Consider the following 26,178-nt stretch of genomic DNA (forward strand, 5'->3'; position numbering starts at 1 on the left):
TTTTTTTTTTGCCTTTTGTTCCTTCCTCTGCTTTCCTGCCTTCTTCTTGCCTCTTCTCCCTTTTGTTGCCTTTCTTTTTCCTTCTCTCTCTTCCTTTTTCTGTGTTTTCTTGCCTTGGCTTTCCTTTCCCTCCCCCTCTTTTGCCTTCCTTTCATTTCTTCCTTTCCTTCCTTGCCTTTCAGTTCCATTCCTTTCCATCTCATTCTCTTCCATTCTTCCCCGCCTTTTCCTGCCTTTTCGTCCCCTGCCTTTTCCTGCCTTTTCTTTCCTTCTCTTCCCTTCTATCCCTTCCTTTCCTTTCCTTTTTCCTTCTCCATTATTTCAGGGATTCTAGTTTACAGCCCCTTCTCCCCTCCTTGTAATTARATACACATATAATATACATACATGTATAGTTTCTGGTTCAAAGTCATAATGASGGTGGGTTGTTCCTACGAAACTAACACGATATTTCAGTGATCCAGCACAGCACCTGAAACAGCTATAGAATTACCACTAGCTGAAGTTTCTGGTGCAAACAGTTGGACACAGAACAATGGGAATGGATTAGGTGACTTTTCAGAGTTTCTTTTTCAGACTTATTTTCCATGACCCCACACATTTCATTCACCCTTCTATGTTCAAAGGCAGAGCAGTATGTGGAAAAGTGGCAAAAAATGACTTTGAGGAAGGCATGAACATCAGCTGGTCTGACCAAAAGGACACATAAGGTCAGTCGAAGCAAGGGCCCCTTTGCTTAGAGCACATGTTCACAAACAGGCACCATGCTTGCTTCACTTACACAATTACTACACTTACTTGTATGTTTAAAGATGAAAATATCACTGGGCGATTACTCATTTCAATGAACAGAAGCCCTCATGTTTCTTTTACTATCACTCATTACAAGTGTGTCGGGGAATGCAGTATGCCGAGTTCCTAAATGACACAGCAGGACTAAGTCAGACTAAATTCCGTCTGACTTCCTGAGAAAATTCAGATCCTCTAGAACACATTACTATATATTTAAAGTTATACTAATGAAGGCAACAAGTATCACAGTTTTTTAAATCCCCAAACTCCTGCAGTGCAACTATTGCTTTCTATTTTCTTATCACCTGGCAGAAATTCACAAAAACATAAACTCTCACTACTTATGGAAACTTATATCTTACATCTTGTAATACAAGTATCTATCCTCCTCCTATCAACAGAACTAATATTACTCACACAGTTTTCAATTGGTAGTCCCAGAGGGGATCCCTTCTCTCTCTCTCTGGAGGGAAAGGCCCAGTCCATGCTGAATGTTCCTCTTCCAAATCTCAGGTAAGGATAGAGCTGTTTATTCTGAATGACTCTTCCTAAACAGGCTTCAGAAGACAGACAGCACTTGAGAAAGCCCCAGGCACTGTCTAGGAGACATGTTGTTAGGAGCTAGCACTTGCAGATCTCTTATTTCTGGCCACTAATTAATGAGATATTCTGTTCCTATAATATGTAAAAATTTTCATCTGTGAGGACAAAAGATGAAAAGTCATTCTAAAAATAGAGCTTTGAGAGAAGACTAAGGAATATCTTAGTTGGCACTCTCATGTTTTCACTTTCCATCACCTCAAAGTAGTCCTGATCCCACGCCTGGAATCACCAAGAATATGGGCTTTGAGACATTTCACTTCATTTCACTACTGCAGCTCTCAAGGAGAGAACAGGTTTTCTTTAAGTTTTTCACTGTTCTAGTGATTTATTGACCATAGTAGAATTCCTCCTTGCAGTGATCTGAAYATCTAGAGTGCTCACTGCTTTTTCAGTTTTTAATATAAAAATAGAAGTCTTCATCTCTGTGGAAGCTATCCCTATAGTTATTTTACTATACATCTGTTGGGGTTGAAAGGTTATTCATCTAAACCAGAAGAGGCCTATGTTTTCTAACAGTTCCTAACATTTTGAAGACAGACCAACAAAGGAACTTCTGGAAGCTATTAGGCTGGAGTGAGGTTATTGGTGGGTAATTTTGCAGAACAATCTGGGTGTAATTGATCCTTGGGAACTCCATAGTCCCAAAATTATGGAAGACAACACTATAATATCCTATTGTTTTTACCAGAGAAGTACAGAAGAGCACCAACTTAAAAGCTAAGGGACAAAGCTAGGCACAGTGACAACATAAGTGCTTACCAAAGGCCAAGGTATCTTGTGAACCTATTTCTAGTACTTCATGTGAGAGATTGGCGAGGAGGATGCATTAATCCTTGTAATCTTACCCTCGTGCCCTTAACCCTCACAACACAATGCAATTCTTTAGTTGGATTTAACTGGAAGAACAGTACTATTTTACAGTTTAACGGAGACGTGGTGGGATACTTCACGACTGGAGCGCTGCAATGGATGGCATACTCAAGGTCTATAGGAATGACAGCCCAGGATAATGAGGAAGGGGAGTTACCCAGTATGGGAGAGAGTAGGGGAAATACATAGAGCTGTGACAAGCGAGGGATAGTGTGCCAGCTGAGAGCTTATGCGTCAGGATTAGCAGGAAGACCAGCATGGGTAACATTATAGTAGATACTTGCTGTAGACTGTATGATCAGGAATAAGCAGAGAAGGCCTTCTTCATACAACTGGAAGAAGCCTCACATTTGTAAGTCTTGGTCCTCAAAGAGTACATGAGCTACCACTTGAATTATAAACTATCTGAGAGGTTTCTGAAGCATATTGGTGACAACTTCCTAACACAGGCAATGAAGGAGCTGATGAGAGGAGACAATCTGTCAGACCTCAATACTTACAAATAAGTAAGAACTCGTTGAGGATGTGAAGGTTTGGGGCAGCCTTGGCTGCAGCAATCATGCGATGGTGGATTTCAAGAACTCCTACGAAGACAGAGAGGGCAAAAAGGTGGCTCACAACTCTGGACTTCAGACTTTGAGCTGTTCAGGATCTGTGTGGAAGAATCCCAAAGGGCACAGCATTGGAGAGAAAAGGGGTGCAGGAAAGCTGGTTACTTTTCAAGGATTATCTTCTCCAAGRTCAAGAATGGTTCATCCCAACAGGCAAATCACGTCTATCCCAATCAAGCAAAGGTAGCAGGAGGCCTGCATGGATGAACAAGGAGCTACTAGCTAAACTCAAATATAAAAAGGACACACAGAAAAGGTGGAGATACAGAGAGGTGACCCAGAAGGAATACAAAGACRCTCTCCAAGCATGCAGGGATGGGGTTAAGAAAGCCCATCTGGGGTTGAGTTTGGTGAGAGAAATGAAGTGCAACAAGACGGGCTTCTATAGGTATATCAGCTGCAAAAGGAGGACTAGGGAAATCCAGGTTCACTGCTAAATGAGGCAGGGAACCTGGAGATAAAGGACATAGAAAAGGCCAAGGTACTCAATGTCTTCTTTGCATCACTCTTTTCTGGTAAGACACCCATTAGGAATATCAGGCCCCTGAGACAGCAGGAAGTCTGAGACAAAGACTACTTACCCCGGCAGAGAAAGATCATGTTAGGGTACATTTAAACAACCTGGACTTACATTAGTCCATGGCACCTGATGGGATGCACCCATTAGTGTTGAGGGAGTTAGCTGGCAAGGCCACTTTCGATTCATTTGTAAAGTTCATGGTGATTGGGACCAGAAGAAAGCAAATCACACTCCTATCTTTAAGGAGGACAAGAAGAAGGAATTACAGGCCAGTCAGCCTCACCTTGATCCTCTGAAAGATGATTCTTTCAGCGCTATCTCCCTATAACATTCTCTTAGACAAGATGATAGAATATGAGCTAGACAGATAGTTCACAGTAAAGTGGACTGTAAACTGGCTGAACTGCCAGGGTCAAGAGGGCTGTGATCAGCAACACAGAGCACATCCTCAGCAAGTTTGCATATGACACAAAAGTGGGAAGAGTGGTTAGTATACCACAGGTTTGCGCTACCATTCAGAGGAACTCTTCTGGCTGCAGAAATTGAACAACATGAATCTTACAAAGTTCAATAAAGGAAAATGCGAAGACCTTCTCCTGGGTAGAAATAACCCCATGCACCAGTACACACTGGAGGCCGTTCATCTGGAAAGATCTGGGGGTCCTGCTGGGCACCAAGGTGGTCATGTGCCAGCAGTGCACCCTCATGTCAAGGAAACCGAATGGTATCCTGGATGGCATTAGGAAGATCGTTGCCAACAGGCTGAGGGAAGCGACATTCCCCTCTACTCAGCCGTGCTGAGGCCACATCCAGAATGCTGCATCAAATGCTGGGCTCCCCAGTACAAGAGAGACATGGACACACTGGAGAGAGTTTGGCAATGCGCAACTGAGATGATTAAGGGACTGGAGCATCTGTCATAGGAGCAGATGTTAAGAGAGAGAGGATTAATAGAGAAGAGAAGGCTTGGGGTGGGGTGTAGTGTTTCTTATTAATATGTATAAATATCTGATGGGAGAGTGTGAAGATGGACTCAGACTCTTCTCAGTGGTGCCCAGTGACAGGACAAAGGAAAGGCACAAATCAAAATACAAGAAATTTCATTTAAACATAAGAAAAAGCTTTTACTCTAAGGATGACTGGGCACTAGAACAGGTTGTCCAAAATGGCTGTGTTGTCCCTATCCTTGGAGATGCTCAAAACATGACTGGACATGGTTCAAAGCAACCTGCTCTAGCTGACCCCGCTTTGAGCAGAGGGATCGACTAAGTGATCTCCAGAGGTCCCTTCTAACCTCATTTATCGTGTGATGCTGTACAAAAGTAGGCTATTCTTCACAGAAGTCATCTTCGTGTCTTAATATACTATGCAGTGAAAATCTGAAATATGGAAGGGTACACATTTTGAGTAATACTGTAGAAAGAGCTGTGGATACTTTACTARAGCTCCATCAATCAAATAGGTTAACTAAGTAAACATATTGTGTTCAGGTTACATAAAACCTTTCCTTTGCAGCACAATGTTAATTAGAAAAATTAAATTACACTCTCTGTACATTTTTATTGATTCTTTACCCTAAAATAACTAACCCTATAAGCCACTAACATTATCTTGCTTCTAGCATCTAAATAAAAATTATCTATATTTAAAATATAAATTAAAAACTGCATTGTTAGAAGCCAACTGAATATCCACCCACCTCTATTCACTGAAAACTTGATCTTTTTAACAAAGGTGTGTGGGGGAAGTCATTCCAGCTGAATGTCTCATAATCACAAAAGAAAATTAAACTTAAGGCAATCATTTGCTCTCMAGTTATTGATATGCTCTACAGTAGACACCCCCTGCCTTCCCTAACACAGAGATTATACTAAAAATCAATGCACTGAAGAGTAGCAGAAGAAATGAGCATAGAATATGTAAAAAGGCATTATGCTTCTGGTCATCGTAGTAAGTGAATGACTTCCAGGTATATTTTTTACTAAGATGAAAAATACAAATAGCATTACATTTTTTCTTTTTTTCTTTTTCTTTTTTCTTTTTTTTTTTAAGAGAGAAATAAAGTTGATAAAAATGCTGATTTGGTACAAAAAAAGCAGCATGCTACTGTTGCAAATATAACGTCCTACTAGAGGTGGCAGGAATTGGTTTTGTGTATCCTGAAGCATGAAAGGAAGCAGACTTTGTGCAGTTCTGTGCGCTCAACACATTAAAATCCTGACTCTATGCAGGCCATCAGCCCATTAATCTCCAGCTCTGTTTTTTATCACTGTGAAAACTAATTTTTTTTTTAATCATAACAGAATCCTCTACTAATAATTTCTGACATTTACATGTCAAGTATGCTTAGGCTAACTCTATAACTACCTGCCCAACCTTTTAAAACTTAGATGCTCAAAAAGAATCAGGAATCCAAGTTTACATTTAGTCATTCCAGGCGGCATTCATTCCAATTACGACTTAGGTACCGAGTCTTAACTAGGTGTTCAGACACACTTTACGTAATTGCTTGTGAGAGAAATCCACTCCTCTATCTCTAAGCCTACTCTAACCCTAAGAATCCATCCCTAAATAGAGAGCTTGAGAAATTATTATTAATAATAAGAGAACAATCTAGTGCTTAATTGTTCTTTGTGGCTTTGAAACTCTCCCCATTAAAGAAAAGTGGCTTTAATTTCCACAAAAGCACAGCATCTGCAAAATCCAGTAAGATTTGGTAAAAGCAAAATTTGCCTCCCTAAAATCAGGTCTTTTTTAAAAATTAAAAGTGACTAACTGTGGATGTGGGAGCCTAAAATACAGGCATGTAAATATTTTGAATTTAATTTTTTAATACAGGCTTTTCATTCATACTAAATCTGAAAATCTTGGTGAGGTACGCTATCACATTGCTATTTTGATGTAACAACAATGAATCACCTCTACTACTTAATATATCCATTCTTTAGAATACTGAATTTCTACAATTTACATTGGGATCATTAAGTGTCAGTCAGAATTATACAGCACCTTACACAGTTGGACCACAGACATCAGGATTTGCAAGGGCACAAATGAACTCTGTGCTCAAGCCCAAATAATCAACCATGGACACTGAATGCCTAATGGCTTGTTGTTTCTGAAACTCATCTTAAAGATGAGCAGTACCCTACTGCTAAAATCTCAAGTCTCTTTACCCTTGCAGGAAACGTCCACATTATGAAGGAAGAATGGAAAGCTGCCTTGGAATATGCTACCAAATTTCACATAAAAATGGAAATTTTTATTCTGAAATTTTGCCAGCGTCTCCCAGGCACTGTAGTTTAAGTACCTTGTGCCCCTTCTCTCCTCTCAGTGCCTCCTCTCAAAGCTCAATTTCTCTAGACTACTCTCTCCCAGAAAACACCACACTCCCTCACTGAGGGCAAAAAGGGTGCCCCTGTCAGTGATAGATCATGAGGAATGGGACCTCATGACTGCCAAAAGAGAAACTGGCCAAAGGTTAAAGATATGCAAACTACAATTCCCATTAGAGACATTATGCCTTGTTTGACTTTTCATTAAAAGGGGGAAAAAAACGTGTATTTTAGTAGAAAATGTACATTTTTGTCTTTTTCCACTGCAATGTCTTCTTCCACTCCTATTGCTTTGCCTGCCTGTGCTCAGGGTCAGTTCTGGCATGGCACAGTTGTGTAACCTTGGGTCAGACTGTGGTGACAACACTGTGTAAGAAAGAGTTGGGAGAAGACATGATGGATGCCTCTTGCCTTCACCTGGGAGCTGCATTTAAGCTCAGAGTGTGTTCAAGCCCTTAGTCTTGTTTGAGCTATATTACACGTACAAATGTGTCTGGCCACGCATCTCACTGAACCTGATCTGCAGATTTGACTTCTTGCCTTGACCTGAGACTAGCCTCATCACTACAGACTTCTCTGGAGAACTGGACTCCTGGCTTGACCCCGTCTACTGTCATTGAACCTAACCTTCTTTGCTTTCACTGTCTGACTACTGTAGGACTGTAGCCCTGTGTGTGAAGCCACTGCCCTGCTTGCCTTGCTGTCAGCTCCCAGTTTGCAGAGTACCTCACTCTTGCTCCTCTCTGACAGTCTCAAATCCAATTGTCAATTAAGAAAAAAAAAAGGAAAAAAAAAGAGGAGTAGCTTTTCAGACTGCACTTGATGTAAGGTTAGTTCTCCTTTCTATTAATATTGCTATTAATTCAGCCCAAGAATTTGTAGAGRAATACAGTGTGCATAAAGCTCAGTATGAAGCTGAGACCAGCCCCCCAGTAACTACCATGGCCTTCCTGGAGCTTTGGAACTCATGATTATTTAACGTCTCTCTCTGTGACACTCCATTTTTCATCAGCTTTTATACCGGAGATACAAAATAAAAAGTGTTTAGAAGAAGTGCTGTCTGTCCTGGGTATGAACATYTTTTTCTGGCAGATTCAAGGGTATGTCTTATCATTATTTCTAAACATCATTTTTAATTCCTTTTCTGTGCAAGACCAAAGGCCTCCAAGTTGCAATCCAAATAAGAACTGTGCTCCCCAAACAATCAGTAAATTTTCAGAAGGCACCTTYCTGGAAGGCAGCAACTGAGTTAGACTACAGACTGCCAGAGTATAATTGGTTTGCTTCTAGAAAAAAATAATTCAAATAAAAACCATTTCAACAACAGTTCTACCACCACCACCAAAATTTCAATACTCATTTCTGCACTGAAAAGTGGTGTATCAGTTTTTTACACTTCTAAATTACTTTTCATTGGAGGAACCCAGAGCTGCTCATATGTACAAGCCAGGTTTTACTAGACTCTTGTGAGCTAGTTATCCATTCTGCATAGTCCTAAATGGAGGCTGTGATAGCCTTAAGTGACTTGCACAGACTACTGGCTCGTAACAAAGTACTTGACGTACGTGGGTACATGTTAACGTCAAAGGCGATAAAGTTATTCTTCTAGCTTTTTGTTGTTTCTTTCGGACAACTAAAAGCAGGAATAACAATTCTGCATCACATCAATTCTGTCAGTATTCTTTACAATTGAGATGATARTACTTTTTGGTTTAAATTGTTGCTGATATTTTGAAACTTTTTTTTTTAAAAAAAAAAAAAAACATTTTCTCCCATAGAGGCTGAAAAATATAATACTTTGAGATGAAATAAAAGAGTTCTTTCTCTCCCCAGTAAGGACTTAGTAGAAATGTGTCATGGGACAGGAAGATGACCTCCTTGGTGCCCTGGCAGTCTTAGCTGTAATTTTGTAAGAGTGAAGTTCAACAGAGTAGCAAATCGTTTTGTTGYTGTTGTGGAAGGCTGGTTCCCCCTCCCCCCGCCATGTCTCCTTACTGTTTTAAGAAGCCTGATGTACTCATTCCTGTCATCTGCTCCTGCTGGCAGGTATTTCAACTGCTAAGCTTCATATGAGGGCTCATCAGGACAAAGCAACCAATATACACAACGTACAAAGAATGAACTTGTGCAAGGTCTGTACTCACGCAGAAGTTGTCTGCATATCATGCCAGCTTTTGCTAAAGTTCTGCTTCAGTTCATTCATCAGACTTATGCCAAGCTTTTGTTTAATTTCCATGAGGTGCTTTTCTTTGGCTGCTAATACTTGCCGCAAAGTTGAAATTTCTTCCTCTAGCTGAGTAAAAGAAAGGAGGAGGAGGAGAAAGAAGAAAAGTGTTAGCCTGTTCCATAAAAAGAGTAACTATGTTAAAAGATGGAATGAGTGTCATTTGAACTTGCATTTTTCATACAGGACTAGAGAGACAGAATGAGAATCACATGCTTGTGGAGATCAAAAAGATGCATCCAGAACACAGTCAAAATTACCATTCTACTATAAATAATATCTCTCTGCTATATATGTGCATACACGTGCATCTGTGATCTGCCTTAGGACTTTAGGGATTCTCAAACATCAATTTTTAATTCACAGATAAAATGGGAATGTGTAGAAAAAGAGAAGACTAGATAATCCAGACAGAAATGTCTCCTTGAAAGCACAAGTTTTTAAGTTCCTATTTGCAGCTTTTTAGTCTTCCACTCTCATGAAAAAAATAGATTAAAAATTTTTAGAAGCAGATGTTAAAAAAAGGATAATATTTTAGTAAAGAACATAAAAAACCTAAGGTCCTCCTCACAAGTTTTACTCCTTTAGTGTAGGCCATATTCCAAAATACTAAAAGAAAAATACATCGGAAATGGACTTTTAACATGAATGAACAGATCCTACCTGAAGTACTGAATCACCCAACAGACACAGTGGATTAGCCTATTCAGAGCTCCTGCTCATTAACCAAACTGTGCAAATTCAAGCCAACCCAAACACAGGAATGTTGCTCTCCCTGCAGCGGACATTATTTTAAAGGCATTTAAAACAAAATACTGTTTCAGCAAGGCAATGAGCTGAACACTTGACTAAGAAAAGAGACCACTGACATGTTTGCCATTGATTCTGATGTTTTACTCCTTGGTAGCATTCCTGTGAGCATGGGTTTGAATTCTTCACCAGGAAAACCTCCTGAGCTGGTTACACAAGCAGCACTCAGAGCTACTGAAGCTAACAAGGGTAAGCAAYATGAGAGCAGCTGCCTTTCACTTCACATTTAGAAGCTCCCTTACCAACTGCGTGCCTTCCTCCATATGTTAATAGGATAACATATGTTAACGCATCTTATAACCATATGTTAAGTTCCCTGGAATGACAGTCTTACTGTGATTTAACTCCATAGGTGGCTGACAATGAGGCAAGCACCAGCCGAATCAGTTGCTGACCTTTAGGGCTATATTTAGGATGTTAGCATTATTTTTTATCTTGCACACTCATGCATTCTGTTTTCCTGTAAAACTGGTTGCAAGTCCATTGTTCTTTGAAAAGTCTCACTGTTTAATCCTCCACCTATCAATTTCTCCTTTGTCACAGGCACCTGCTATCTATATTATTCAAGTAGCTCAGGAATTAAGCAGTAAGACTGTGAACACAAAGCAAAATCATGACCTCAGTGAAGCAGATACCAATATTCACGGATTTCTGTGATGCCACCACTTCATCAGTAGAATAAACAATGATCCAAAACTGCTTCATTCTCTTCCCATATCCTTTATGCTCCATTATATTCCTAACATGAAAATGGAACATTGCCAGAGGCAGCATGAGGGTCTATTCTGAGAGGTTTACTGCGTAAACGCTTACAGAAAGAAGAAATTTCAAAAATTTCAGCACTCCTAAGATGACARATTTTAGAATTCTCCGTAACTGTTTCCTACCCACAGCAAACCCTTTAGTGCACAAATTTGCCTCAGTAACACTATTAAAGAATTTAATGTAAACCAACACCAGTATGATTACAGGTACTTAAAAATTAATGCTTTCCATACGGACTAGTACTAGGCTGGTCACCATGTAGCTAGATATGTGAAGATCCAAAGGCTTCTATTACAATTACTTTCCATCTGTTCAGCTGAATAGACACCTAAAGCTGTAAAGCCTTAAGCAAGCCTTAACCCTGTGCCCAGTGACTTAAGTATGAACAACATTTTTGGCCATACTAAMGATAGTAAGTTGCTTTCCTTTAGAGACCAGAATCTGGTTTTAAACTGACAACATCCTCCTCAAATTCTGTCTTTCTAAAATAACAGTAGGTATATAGTCTCCCTAAAATGCTCAGATATAAGTGAARACAGAATGCAGGCAAAATAGGTTAGGGACTTAGTGGGATCTCCAAAATCATTTAAGCAGGTTACAATCCTAGCTCCCATGGAAGTCCGGCATCCCCGCTTAGGGATTTTTGAAAAGTCCATCATTACAAATGCAGACTCCATTATGAAAGTAGGGCTTAGGTCAACAGAAATACACTTACAGAGGAGAGAAACATGAGGACTAAAAGCTTATAACGAATGCATATAGGTACAACACTTCTCCACTTTGCAGGCTTTACAATCACAGTTAATTGCTATTTCTTCTTTCCTCTGTTACTGCGTGGGACACCTGTAAAAGCAGGAAGAAGAGCTGACCACCTAAGAAATTGATTCCTAAGAGCAGCTGGCTAACCTAACATGTAAATCACACAAGGTGAGTTCCCAAGAGATGTACAAATACAGACAGATCTCTGCAATCTGGCACAAATAATATGGAGGGAAGACAACAGAGTTCATGGGTAGTTAGTCCAGCACACAAATGCGCCCCCCCCCCMAAAAAAGACAGAATTTTAAAGTGTTTTCCCAGTATAGAACCAGCACAGAAAAAACGGACACACGTTTCAGCTAGGTCAGTTCCTAGATCTAGTGCTGAGAGCTGCACAAGTGCCTGTGCCTTTACAGCACAGGGAACAGAAACAAGGGCTGGAAGTGAAGAGGAAAAGAAAGCAGTGACCAACTAAACCAGCACAAGCAGCATGCTGGTTGAACACAAAGTCACAGACACATATCATTTTTACCAAAATACTATTTTTTACTATTTTTACTGAAATTAAGGCAGATGTGACTGTTTCTGAGCATGAATTACCTGAAGGATAGGCTTCACTAGGCATTGTTTAAAGAAATAAAAAGTGAGTTAAATAAGCAACACTGGCAGCACCACATCATGTTCACACAAACTGATGAGCGACTACGGTAAACCCAACCTTGGCGGGGAAACAAAGGCCAGGACTCCCTGACAGGAGGCCCTGGGAGCTGTGCTGGCCCACGGAGCTTGCACTGGCCTCTGTGAGCTGGTACATCTGTCTTTGGCTATGCCGTAACACTTCATCCCTGCAGCTGCGTTCACAGCATAGCCTATCCCAGTCACACTGCCAAAAATCACTTGGGAGGCAGGGAGGTGAAAACACACAGGAAGGGGTAGAAAGTCTGAAAGAACACTGCCACAAAACCTCTCTTATCATGGAGCTAAGGCTTGCAGATACCAGGGGTTCTCARCGTTCGATCTAACCCCTCATCGTCATGTTTACTACTGTAGCAGCTAGACTGCAGGTAGTGTGGAGCTGCCTGCCCGCAGCAGGACTGAACCTTTGCTTTGTTGCATACATATAGCCTGTAAGAAAAGCCGGAAAAGGCGCAACAGAAAGACAAAAAAAAAAAAAAATGTAAAATGAAAGGACAAGCACTGGTATGGTGCTTATAACAAAAGAAGGGCAACTCTGAGGGAATACATGATAACTGAAAAAAGGTTCACTTTATGAGCACAAAAATCATCTTTTCCTTTATGTCTTTGGCTTTCAAATAAACAAGACCACATCTTCTCTATGATGTTCTTTGATGTAATCCTTTTTACGTCAAAAGACGCATAGAAACTTACAGTGGGCATACAGAGAAATTATGTCTCAATGAAGCTAATCTACTAGAGCCCAAAATTTTGACCATCTATTTTATTTACTAAGCTGATGATTGTTACTCAATAGTTACTCTTCACAAAGTTTATACCTCCAGGCTCAGTGACTGTTAACATATAGGTTAACTTGAGTAAATGGCTCCCAGGGACATCAAGGATACTCATAAATAAAATTACCCACAGATCTGCAGAAACAAGTACTCATATCTTTCCTCATACTGAGAATAAATAYACAGTTACACACTCTGGACCAGCTGGAAAGCTTGTAGGTCAAATCAGATAGCTACTATGGTGAAGGTATGGGAGGGGGAAGACAAGAGGGAGTAAATGACTGCTTTGATGGGTAGAATGGAAGGACAACAGATGGTAGCAATCGATCGATCGGGACAGCCAGAAAACCTCAGTGTCATGACTCAGGAGATTGTACCACAGCACTCCCACCGAGGGGAGAAGAAAAGAAAATCTGCTTCTGATCTTGTGTAAAGCTTTTAGGCTACAATTTTCTGCCATGATTCTGAAACATCAGACTGCCCTCTGATAATTCAGGTGATTGTCAGATGTTCCTGTAACATTTATTTATTTTACTTGCACTGTAGAAACACCAAGGCTCAATTAGAGTCAGAGCCCTGCTGTGCTAGTCAGACTACAAATACAAGACCAGAGCTAGTGCATTCACTGAAGGRCTTGCAGTATAAAAAGACTAACTAGCAGGGCAGTGGGAAAAGAGGATACAACAAGCATACCTGAAAAACAATAGTGTAAATTTCCCTCTTAATGCTGGGAGGGAAGGGAAGAAGATAGAGAATACCTACAGTAGATACAGAAGACAGAGATGGAGCTCATTTTCTCCATTTAAACATATGCACACGAGGTGCTCTCAATAGTTCCTGATTCTATCAAACATTAACCGATCTCATCACTAAGGAAGATTTGGAACTCCCTGAGCAGTAAGAAAAGGACGACTGTTCCTGCAGGCTAACATAGGCAATATTAACCCACAYATACGGATACGGAAGAAAACAAAACTACCACTGGTTACTTTAAAGCACTACCTTAAAGCTAAGGCAAGCAGCTTTTTGAAAGGAAAGATTATCCAGTGTCTACTGAGTTTACTTTCTGAAGGAGCTGAAGTCTTACATATCTTTTTGTAATTTTTTTYCTAAGAATCATAAGCCTCATTTAAGTTTAGACTTAGCTCACTCCTTATTCAATTTTTCCAAACTTTTCTTTGAATATTATCAATTTTGTTTTGCTTTTAAGAGTAAATTGTACACCAATAAATTGCAGTGARCAATTCAGGAGATTATTTATACGTCAGTTAAGATCGTAATATTTGAAAGGTAATCTCTCAGTTCTATGTTGGTACATAAATTAAAGCATTTCTGCCATGAGCCACTGAGAATACTCAAGTCCCACAGGAATTAGTAAGCAGAAAGGATGCCCAGAAACTCATGGATGAGCTCCCTTCRGAAAGGCTTATCATTCTCAGATGATTGCAGAAGTTCTTTTGTATTCCTTCCTTCCATCCCTCTCAAGTCCCTTTCACCAGAAAAGTATACAGAAAGCAACAATGAAYCAGGGAGGAAAAGTCAAAAACAAACAATTCCTACCTTACTGCAGATGAACTTAATACGTAACGCTAGCTTCCTTCTTGCTGATTACTGAAGTAACAAGATCATCAAAGAAGGAACAAGTGAYGTAACAACTCAGAAAAATAGGCTTGATATAACTTTAAAACAAAAAAATCCTTTGCTTTTTGTCCCACTAGGAATTGTAAAYCACCATTTCAGTTGAATGACTTGAAAGTTAAGAATATGACTTCTAAGGTATTTAATATTATGACCTAGCATTAAATCGGGGTTAGGTTTAGCTCAGTTGGTTAGAGCGTGGTGCTGCTAATGCCAAGGTCATGGGCTACCCTGAGGGTTGAATTAGATGATCTCCAGAGGTCCCTTCCAACCTTACCATTCTATGATTCTATGATATTTTGTTATATGAAGGAGAGGGATTAATTTCTGCAGAAGAACTATTCTCTGCGTGAGTCTATTCTGTTTCATAGCAGCAGATACTTCAGAGAGCACTGAGGAAGAATGGACTTAATAGGAAATGCTTTTTTCCTAGTGTGTTTACATTTTGAGGGTATACGCTCACGGTTCCAAATTTTCAACTTCCTACCCTTCAAGTTGGCTGACAGTCTATTTTTGCTATATGAGGTTTCCAATCTATTCTCTTAACCATTCTTTATTTCAATTAAGACAAAAATAAAAAAATCCTCCTCCCTCATACAACTGTGACTTYTATTATTTCTCTCCTATATAAAATAAATAAATCCTCATTTTCTTCCCATTCATTCATTTTCCACTTAGGAACTTCACTGCTGTTTCTGCAGTCTTTAATAGAAGTAATTAAAACTGAATCCACTCTTCCATTGTAGGCCCAACAGAAACAAGCTTCTTAAGCTTTATAATACAAGGACCACATAGTTCAGGCTTCTTTCCTCCTACCTTGTTGTTATTAAGTATTATTTTTTAAAACCTCTTCATGGCATTCTGAGAAGTTATGGTATCATGACATGCTGTGAAGTTCTTTACTTAAGCAAAAAGGAAAAAAAAAAAGGCAAACCAAGAATATAACCCTCTAAACACATCAGTGCTAAAAGGAAGCAAAACTGTGGCAAAATCTGTAATCATCTGTAAACATCATCATCATCAACTTTCCCTTTGAGTATTATACAAAGAATCTTTTCCATCAGGAGTCACACCATAGTAGCACATAGATCTAATAGGAAGAACAGATTTCATTTTTCATAAATTCTAGTTTATAAATAAAGACAAATGACATTTATTGACTAAAATGGCATATTTATCTCTACAATCAGCAGGTAAAAGATGATTAACCTTCCAAAAATATCTAAGGAAATGAATCATTTTACAGAATTCTAGCCTAAAAGAATTTTAATAAAAGGAAGAGCATGCCTTTATGATGTGAACTTCAATATATAATTAGTATCTTCCTGTTTCAGGAAGTAGAAAAATTAACACCTACAGAGATTCAAATTCATTACCTTGGCTAGCTCAGTCTTTAACTCTTCTTTTTCTTCTTCAGAAATCATACTGGTGAAATCAACATCAGTGACCATGTCTTCATCTGTTTCATGCAAAGACTGTGTTTCCAACAGGCCTTAAAGTAAAGAGTTAAAAGGTCAAGACAGCTATTATCAATCATTTCAGCCATTTCAGCTAGACATCCTCTTAAAAAAAAAAAAAAATCATAGCTTGACTTAATGTTCACTCACTTAAAAAACCCACAATCTTTCCTGCTAAAGGCAATTTGGATTCTGCCTCTCTGGTTCTGAAAAGCTACTGGTAATGTCAGATAAGAAATGCTGTACAAAATGATCTCATATGCGAAAGCAGCGATCACACCAAGAAAGCAATCACCTTGGATCCTACTAGTCCATGACTGAGTACTTCCTTGATTTTAACAGAAAAGGGAAGAAAAAAAGATGAAAAATGTTTTTTTGTCAAAATAAGAAAGCTGATTAATGTGGRCTACTAGTGGGGCAGTGACAATAATATACTGAGCGATATAGCAAGCATATTTCTGATTCAAACTTTATTTTAAACCACTTGTGATTGCAGCAATTTGAGAACCTTATAAATGAACACAGTTTGCAGAAGCAAATGCCATACCTACTATTTGTACACATCCAAATGTTTAGAGAGAAGCGTACCTTGTTTCACATCTAAAACTGTGAAGGATGACCTACTATACTGGACCTTCTGTTACTTTCTTCTTCTGACTGTTGAAGGTCAATATCAGAATGTATGATAACTAAGTTAAGCACATAAATAAATTCTGGTAAGACCTGGACTGGTTGGTATAATATATTCAGAGGAAACAAAATACACCCTATCTTCATATCATTCAGTTTGGAAAAGAATGACTGCCATGGCTTCAGTCATTAAGAATATCTCATTGCCTGTAAACAAAACAAACACTGTAAAACAAACATTACATAACAGAAAATATTCTCTCTCTTTCCGAGACCTTTTTTTTTTTTTTTTTTTTTTTTTTTACAAGTTCTCAATCTGTTTGCAGTGTGAAAGAAAATTATCCTCCAGGATTCACTCCAACAGGACTTTTCCCTGTATTTCACCTCTGTAACTGAAAAATCTGCCATCTCAGCTGACTCCTGACATCTATGTGTTGTTTAATACAAAAGAGAACTGCTTCTTTCTGAGGTTCACACAGGGACATATACTCTATTACACAGAGATTAGATGTGCGGCATTTGTTAAGTTTTAGCAGTACAGAGTTGAAGGTACAGGCAGCAAGAGTTTGAAGTTTTAAATAACAACTTCAAAATAGGTGCTTCATATTTCCATGTACGTCCCATGGAGAAGAAAGCAAAACTCCCTCCAACTTTCTGTCATTCCTTCCAACTAGGGGTTCTAGCATACCCAGATTTCCTGCTATTTAGCAGAACGGAACTGATTTGATTCTTATCATCAGCTTCACTGCAGAGCACTATGTGGTGAACTCAGCCTTGTTAATCATTACTCCCACAAGTAGGGAGGAAAAAAAAAAGCAGTAACACAGGTGCTGAACCCCTGCCTGGCACCATATGCAAGAAAAGAGCACTGTAAGCATCAAAGTCTTTTTTAAAAACTGAAAGCACATAAAAGATGTTGATACCTTAGCTACTACTCAAGGGACAGCTTGCCAGGGAAACGCAGATTTCCAAAGTCACAACAAAAGAAAAACACATTTTATATATGCTATTCAGCAGGAATATTCCCAAATTACTTTTATTAACCCTCCTCCACCCCCAAACACAATTGTTGTTTTGTATTTATTTGAGGTTTAAGAGTGTTGCTATGGGAAACAGGCTAAACCTATCCCCTATAGTCTCTTTTAGACTCTAGAAGTATGCTCTTTTTTTCATGGATGGAGAAGGGGTAGTACAGGACAGTTCTSGGAAATATTGAGAAGAATCTAGATGGAACAGGGTTAAAGCTGAAACACCTTAAGGAAAAGCTAGGAGCAGAATATATTAAAGACATAAGCGGAGGAGATCTTAGGGCAGCTGACACTTAGACAGAAGGCAGAGCTGAACTCAAGGGATAACATTAGTTTGAGATTGAATAGGTAAAGAGAATTACTGGACAATGGATAGGCAGAGATGGAAGCTAACAGGAGCCAAAATCACCAAAGTCAACTGAGTGACACTTAACTTGACTTAGATGAATGGTCACGTTCAAAAAAAAAAAAATCAAGATAGAACTGCAATTAAAATCCCATTCTGAGAAAGCAGGTGCATGACAGTCTTCTGCATGATCTTCTGCAGTCCCACTTCTTATCTCTTGCTTCTCATCCAACTCCCAAGGCATCTTAAATTCTTGTCTGATCCCTCAATYTGTAATCAACACTGTCCTTCCACAAAGGCTTCACTCCACTGATCTCACAGTTCCAGTTTCGATAGCTCTCCACCATACTCAGTGTCTCAGTCTTCTTTCAGCCAGTAWCAATTCCTAAACTTCCTCACATGAGCACTGTCACCATCAACCTATTCTTAAAGTCTTCCTTTTCTTTTCTCGGCTTCTGTCTTTCCTTCCATCATCTCTGCTTTTCCCAGCCACATCTAGCACCCTTCAGTCCTGGATGACAYCTTCCATCCTCGTCTTCCACTGTTACCATACTCCCTGTTGGCATCCATGAGGTAAACTCCACTGGCATCTTCTCACCACTTACCACTGGACACTTCTGTCCTGGGCAAAGTCTACTGGCACAAGTAGGATGTTTCAGTTCTGGTGCTAGTTCTGCTGAACTTCTTAGTCTCTTTTACCACTTAAGCAACAGAAATATATTCCTTTATTCTAATCCGAATAGATCTCCTTGCCAGGGCCTGGGCTAACCCTACAGAATCTGTCAAATTTACCTTTCTCAGCCTTCAGACTTAGGAAAAAAGAAAAAGCAAATCAAGTACATTAGGGAGAATATATGCTTCCTGAAGCAGCAGAGATCTTAACTCTTGCTATTTATTCAGGACGTAAATTTAAAACTCTATCCCTATGATTTATATCCTAGGGATTTCAGCATCTACAATTTCAAGCGATTGCATGGCAAAGTATACAAGTGAGTTTCCAAAGACTTGGGGCTTTTTTAGCCTTTTTAGACACATGCACTTATTGCCCTTCTAATAACCACCAAGTTCACCATTACATTTCAGAGTTAGAAGTCTCTTATTACAAATGTAATGAAAACAGTCAGCCTGGCACAGAATAAGATTTACATTAGTAATTTAACTGACAGAATGCTAGACAAGTTCATGCTCATATGAGATACTAGAGAAACCACATAAAGAAGAAAGGTCATTCACGTAACACCTCTTTTACAACAACAGAAGAAAATGTCTGAGTTCGTACTTCTGTAGACCATGGTATTCATTCCTCCAATGCACACTTTCTATGGCATTCTTATAGCACCTCACCCCGGAGTTCAGCTCAGCCCCAGGAGAAACTACAGTACTAGGGTAATTCAGGAAAGTCAGCCAACTAAAAGACACAAAACTACAGAAAACTGGACTACTGATGTTCTCCTGCTCACAGGACAACTTGTTATTTTTGCTGCCTCCAAGGAGAATAAAAACCTGCAGAAAGAGTCACACCAACACATATATGAGTATTTATTGATATAGGTAGTAAAGCAGCTCCTATTGCTAGTAGTGCTGACCCTGAAAACCTTCCACCCTCTACTCTGTGCAGGAAGAACAGACTGGGCTCAACCTTTCCTGTAGAGTCCCTTCACACCTTTCAGACATTGATTATAGATGCACCAAATACAGAAGCATAATAAAACACAAGAACTCAGTGGGATGGCTGACATATTTTAAATGAAGCATATGAGTAACTCCTTAAGACTCAAGGAAAAAGATAGGTTCTTATTAAGTGTGCTTAATCTAGCTATACATTTTGTTTAGCATGCTTAATATAGCAACTTATTACAAAAAACACACAATGATTAGTTGGTTCAGATAAATGGTTAGAGCTGTGAGTCGCAGAATCCAGTATTTTGCTACACTATCATAGTAGCCAAGTGCCAGATTTAGGCATCTAAGAGTTGGAATTTTAAAATAACACTGCATTTTTACACCTCACTGCATAACATTCAATTCCAGCAATTATGTATTTCACTCAAGAAAAAAATAAATCTGCACTTTAGCAATGCAGACATTCATAAGTATGCATGCACAAATACTCTGTTTATACATAAAGATGCTATAATTGAGCAGGCAACACAAAGSTTTCTTTGTCTCAGACTTCTTACTCTGAGAAAGAAAAGAACTTAATAGGTTTCCAATTTACCTGGAATCAGATAGTTCAACTTAATTACCCCAAAGATCAATATATAGCTATACACAGCATAGCCTACATCCTATATACTATACCTATATATCTATACAGTATATACCGCTATATATGCTTATATATCTATGTATAATCATACTATATCTAGAGTTATATAGGTAATCTATAACTTTTCACTGGAACTAAAATAGATATTCAAGGCAAACTCTTCCTGTGAAAAGATAGTCCTTACATTAGATTTGAATTTTCTGATCTCCAGGTAAAACCCATCTTTTTCTTTAGACTAATTTTAAATAACAGTGTTCAAATGATCACAACTCATTTACYAAAGCATCAGTTAACCCATGATTGTTTTATATAACCCTAAAGAATAGTTGGTGCAATATACAGACTTTTTTCTTAATTAAACTACCTGTATCTCCTGTAAAGTCTACTAATGAATGGTTTGCCTCGATTTCAGTTGCACAAAATGAAGAGAATCAGACCACTTGTTGAGAAGCTGCAAACTGGAATCTGGTCAGGTAACATTTCAGGCTGTGTCTTCCCAACAATTTACTGCAAAATTAACTGAAGTTATTCCTTCTCCTAACTTACAGAATTAGTCAAAATATTTATCACTCATAGTCAAGGCCCTATTTGACACACATGGCACAAAATTTTGAAGTGATACAATTCCAAATGGCTAAATCAGTTTTCCATATGAAGCAATAAATATATATCTGCTCAGAATCATTACTGTCGAATTACCAATTGGGTTTATGTGCAGGAAACTAAATGCATTTTAACCGTATGCTCACAAAAGTAAAGACACTAAAAAAATCCCTACTATACTAGGATTCTTACACCTGAATAYTAAGTTTAACTGATTTCATTGCGTTGAGAATGACAGTAATTCCACAGCTGGAAGATACTTGATACTCTCCAGACCAATACATAATGTGCTTTAATCCTGCTAAATCAAAGTCAACAGCATTGCTAAGGCAGCAACAAAAAGCAAAGCAGTTACAATTAGGACATATTTTAATGTGAAATGGAGCACAATATAGGTCAGCATCAAACAGCTTAAATTCAGACTCTAGTTGCATCAGTAACTTGTTCTCTGCTGCTTAGCCATGCTGAATTACATAGCTTATCCACTCAGACACAGTATTGTGGTAACATAATTACACTAGACTTGAGCCTTTAGTCTGTACCTCTGCTTTGGGTCACAGGCATATACCAGCTGCTCAGAGCTTATGGGTATCTCCGCACTGTGCTACATTGCACTGAGTAGCAGAAAAATTCTCCTAGTTACTGCTCCTCTCTAGATACTGCCATCTCTGCATTACAACCAGCATCTTCAGAGTGAGGGGAGCACTGCAAGTCCCTGATGATGATGAAACTCTCTCTGCCATGGGCAGGTTTCTAAGAAGCTGATTATTACTGCCCAGTGCACTTTAAGGGATGTCCTATGAGCCCACCTACAAGTACTGTTCTCATACGATCCAAAAGTCTTGAATGATCTTTTTCCACTCCTGTCCAATTTCATGATCCAATAATATAGAGCTAATCGGTCAGGGAGAGACAGTAAGTTTTGATTTTTGCCTAAACATGCATGAGTTTAGTGACTATGCTTTCTGTGACTTGTTAATTTGGGCAGGGAGCTATGCAAGTAGCTGAAGTGTTTTCAAATTAACATCAAATCTTAATGGATATTTGTCAGAAGAAGCAAAGTAATGCTGGTTTGAGGTTCCCTCTTTTCCTGGACTGGCATGTGTGTGCTTTCTCATGGAAGAATGGCACTCAGGTTGCACTGCTTCCTTTCCTGACTTCTTCCAGGAACACTGGAGATCACTAAAGCTGTCACTAAAACAGGAAACACTGSAATTGCTCTCATAATTAAACTTGTTTAGATGCATAGCTGGTGTAATTTCAGAATCATACCAATATCCAAATCTGGAATCAGGAACAAACTTTCCACCCATTCAGAAGACAGAAGCTGTTGAACAYGTAAAGGGTTTTTGCTTCTTTTTGTAGAATTAGTGTTGCAAACTTCCCAGCACGAAGATTTCCATTTAATCCTGGATCTCTTCTATCCTCTCCTAGTAGCATAATATTCTAACCTTTGACCTCTTAGTATTGGCCTAAAGTGATAGTTCTCCAAGGCTTGTTCATGCAGACTACTAATAGGTGGGACATCAGGATGGAGTAGGGAGAGCAAACGCACCACCACCTACTAGCATCATTTTTTTCCTCCTTTTGCCCAGATTAAGTCACTCCTGTTTCTCCTGCATTCAATTCAGTTGCTCTGTTGTGTCCTGCTCTGCTATTCCACAGAAAAATCACACAAGAAGCATCAAATGGGCAGAAGTAATTCTAGAACATATTCCAGGAACCTCCTGTCCCTCATACTCCATGGTCAGGAGTCCTCATTGCCTATTCTTTTCTCTAAATTTCTTCCAAGACAACTCAATTGAGACTTAGGTTGGTATGTGCCACYACAAGTCTACCAGGAGATGGATACAAAACCTGGTCCACCTCGCTCAACCACCTTTTCCAGGCAGCCCCCATTCTGACTGCTGAGATTGCTGGGGAAAAGATCTGAAGGTCTGCATGGTCTCATCCAACCTGACATTCCTAAAACAAGCTACACTAAGGATGTATCCATGTGTTTCTTATTCACCCTTCACAGAGAGGTATACTTGYGAATGTCTGAACCTATGTTACTCCAAAAGAAAACAAAAAGCATATAGTAGGGTATATATCAGTGCAAAGAGCTGCTTGGTTTACACCATTTTTAGGAGGTCGTAGTACTTGCTGTCATATATARTTAGACAAAGTAAACAGGAAAGATGGAAAGTATAGGAATATCAGAAATTAGGAACTGCTAACCATACAGAAGGATCCAACGCAAAAGGATTAAACAGGCAACCATCTGTATTAGGTATTTATACAAAAAAAGTACGGAGTGGATGTCTGGGYGAATATGTTTAACGTGATCTTCTAAAAGATTCATATGAGAAGAGAATGCAACAACTGTACAAGGAGTTACAGTATGCTGAAACATTCCATGGGCATTTTAACATTCTCCCCCAACATTCATGCTAGTTATGGCTGTAACTGGCAATAGAAGATTTACAGTCTGCTGTTAAACCTGTCTTAACTTTGACCTGTACCTATGCACATGTTTGCTACTAGGATGATTTTTTTAATCACACAATGAAGTGATGACAAATCAACTATGTCTCTTTGAAACTACAGGATCTGTAACTTTTCATAAAGTTTAAATTAACCACAATTCTGTGGTTAATTAACCACAACAATGACGAAATTTGAGACAGATTTTCAGACTCCACATTCAGGTGTATGAAAATCAGCTGCACACACTTGTTTTAATCAATGTTCTGTATATATTTTCTCCATATTCCTCTTACAGTCATTTTGTAGAGTATCCTACATCAACATAAATCTTGCATGTTGATCTTGTAAAAAAAACAAAACAAAAAACAAAACACTACTGGTAGTGATGTCGGTTGAATTAATGAYGGTAACAACAAAATTAAAGGCAAAACCACCGCATTTTAGGTGCTAAAATTCTCTGATATTCATTTCAGGGAAATGTATAGATGATAATCCTTTATTCTAACAAAACTCTTAAGTAGTGAAGCCCTTTTTATGCTCTTATTTTCTTTATCATCTGTGTTTTAATTTACAAGAGATCTCAGCATATGTTTCCTGATCAAATAAAAGCAGCATACCTAACTTGTTATCTGGTACTCATATCAGCGAGGAAAATAACCTAATTTGAAGCACAGTAAGCAACAACATGCTACAGCTTCATTTGCCATGTCACTATATTGTAGCGAACAGCATAGCAAGGTATGCAGGAGTACCGTTTCTCACTTCTAATTGGAAAACACTTGTTCACAAATTTAAATTGCAATTAAGTTTAAGTGATGAAATTGTAAGCAGAACAAAGGAACTGTCCAGACATTGCATTAGTGTCTTTGATCTTCTTTACATTATCAGTCTTAATACTAGAGATTGAGGGTGGGGGGTGGGGTGAGGGAAGGAGAAACAAGAGACTAGAGGCATATACAACAAAAAACTAWATTGATCAGAAAATTTATTAAAAGTTAAAAGATTTTCACCACTTTTTTTTTTTTTTTTCATTTGGAATTATCCTCGGAGAACCTAAATAGAAAATATTCTCTTATGTCATCCATCTAGGAAACAAACTCCTTGAAAGAATACTTTCATTTGCCTTTGGTCCTAACTGTGGATGAGACAAAAGTGCTCAAGCCTATGAATTACCACACAGTTTGTCTTTCTCCTAAAGGACAGAAGTGAATTGGGTAAAAGTAGCAACCACATAAAAATRCATAAATAAATAAATCTTACTGAAGGTAGGTACCAACCTTTGAGCTAGGCTCTCATCTTCCAAACAAAATCACTGAAACATCTAGCAATGCTTGGTAGGCATATCTTATGCATTTTATCCAAACACATATAACTGCCTTTATATGAAATAATAATCCGGCTGGCTCAGGGAAGACAAGGGMGACATTGCTTTCTAAGCTGCAGCTACGAAAATACAAAGCAATTGTTGCAAAATATAGCAGTTCAATGGCAGCACATGCTTCTTTCTATTATGTCAATACTGAAAGTAATGACAGTATTGTGCCACTTACTGTGCTTTCTATTGATCATTCTGTACAACTTTCCTTGAGGTCAGGGGTAAGAAAGATGCCACAAGTGGAACAGTTATCATGTCTTTTCTTTCTTTAGGCAGAACAGAAAAAAAAGAAAAAAAAAGATGAAGTCACGATGGAAATAATGGGGAACGAGAAAGTGGATGACACTGAGTCACAAAAGAGACTTGTTCTCTACAAATAAGGTACTCTAGAAATTGTAACAGACTGCATAAAACAAATGAAGGAATAGAGCATACATAATCAGACTAAAGAAAAAGAAATGTTGGGGAAGATAAGAGCTATGACATCGAAATGCTAGCAGTCAGAGGTGGAAATTGTCAGTTAAWTTTTTTAAAACCACCCTTACACACTAAAAATATACAATGGTACATTTTTCTAATCTCAGAATAGACAGGCATCTTGGGCTTCATCCTCAACGGGTAGATGTGAYTGAAATCCCATCAATTGTATAATTGAGCTCACACATCTGCTTCACTGAAGCAAAAATCACAGAAATTTAATGGCTTGATTAAATAACCTCTCTCCTAAGAAAGGACTGGTTTATTGTACTTTTCTAAACCCAGATGCAGAAGAAAACCACTAGATAGAAATCTAACTGCAGTAAAATTACGCTCACAAGTCTTCTCAATCAACTTCCAACAAAGTATCAGGGCTGCAGGAAGTGACAAAATTACACATATTTTTTAATTTAAAAAAATTCTTCAAATAACTCCAATATGCATTCTTTAGGTCACAAAAAGCGTAAGAAAACACAAGATCTTTAGAAGTCTAATTAAAAATGAGTAAAATCTTGCTGGGGCCAGTAAGTTGCTTTCTCTAASCAGCCTGGCTCAGCACCATAAAGCCAAAATGTCACCTTGCCTCCTGCAAATGCACTTTCACTTCTGATCTTGTAAACTTGCTAGGGAAAATGAAAACAAGCAGTTATAAATAGGCACATGACAGATTCTTTATTCTCTTCAGCTAAAAGTCATAATTCTTAATGCTTTTATACAGATTAAATATTTTAGCACCATTACATGTACAAAAATATAGACTTAGGAATGATGAAGTAAAAAGGTATAAATTATATCCCCCTGTATTTGCTCAACCTTTCACACTGGGAGAGTAAAGATTACAGCTTTTAAGGACCAGGACTGTCTTTTAGTATATTGCTTGGCACAACAGGTTCATGATCTGTAACTAAGGCTTGTAGGCAGCATCATAATTATAAATTAATAACAATAATTCACCCACTAAGTGGAATGTAGGCACAGTTGCTCTCCCCAGAGACTTCTTAAAGGTTAGTGTTAAACCATGTAAGAGCACGCACCTACTGTGAAGAGGCAGCAAATCAACCCACCCCACAGCATAGGCAGATCTTGCCTCCCCTCCTTTTTCTTTTTTTTTTTTTTTTGCCCTTG

At 38.6% G+C, this 26,178-nt stretch overlaps 1 protein-coding gene across 1 annotated transcript in view; it reads right to left on the reverse strand.

Annotated features, from left to right (window-relative positions):
* Positions 1 to 15,886, reverse strand: part of TPD52L1 (TPD52 like 1) — a 41,067-nt gene extending 25,181 nt beyond the window's left edge. Inside the window, exons 1-2 of the mRNA XM_085314318.1 lie at positions 15,776 to 15,886; positions 8,876 to 9,024 (exon numbers count right to left, since the gene is read on the reverse strand). Of these exons, the coding sequence (XP_085170444.1) occupies positions 8,876 to 9,024; positions 15,776 to 15,850 (224 nt within the window). The 5' untranslated portion in view covers positions 15,851 to 15,886. The remainder of the gene's footprint in view (positions 1 to 8,875; positions 9,025 to 15,775) is intronic.
* Between the last annotated feature and the right edge of the window lie 10,292 nt (positions 15,887 to 26,178).

This window comes from Rhea americana, unplaced genomic scaffold (genome assembly GCF_003343005.1).
Source record: "Rhea americana isolate MKP2758 unplaced genomic scaffold, rheAme1 scaffold_110, whole genome shotgun sequence".
Classification (NCBI taxonomy): domain Eukaryota; kingdom Metazoa; phylum Chordata; class Aves; order Rheiformes; family Rheidae; genus Rhea; species Rhea americana.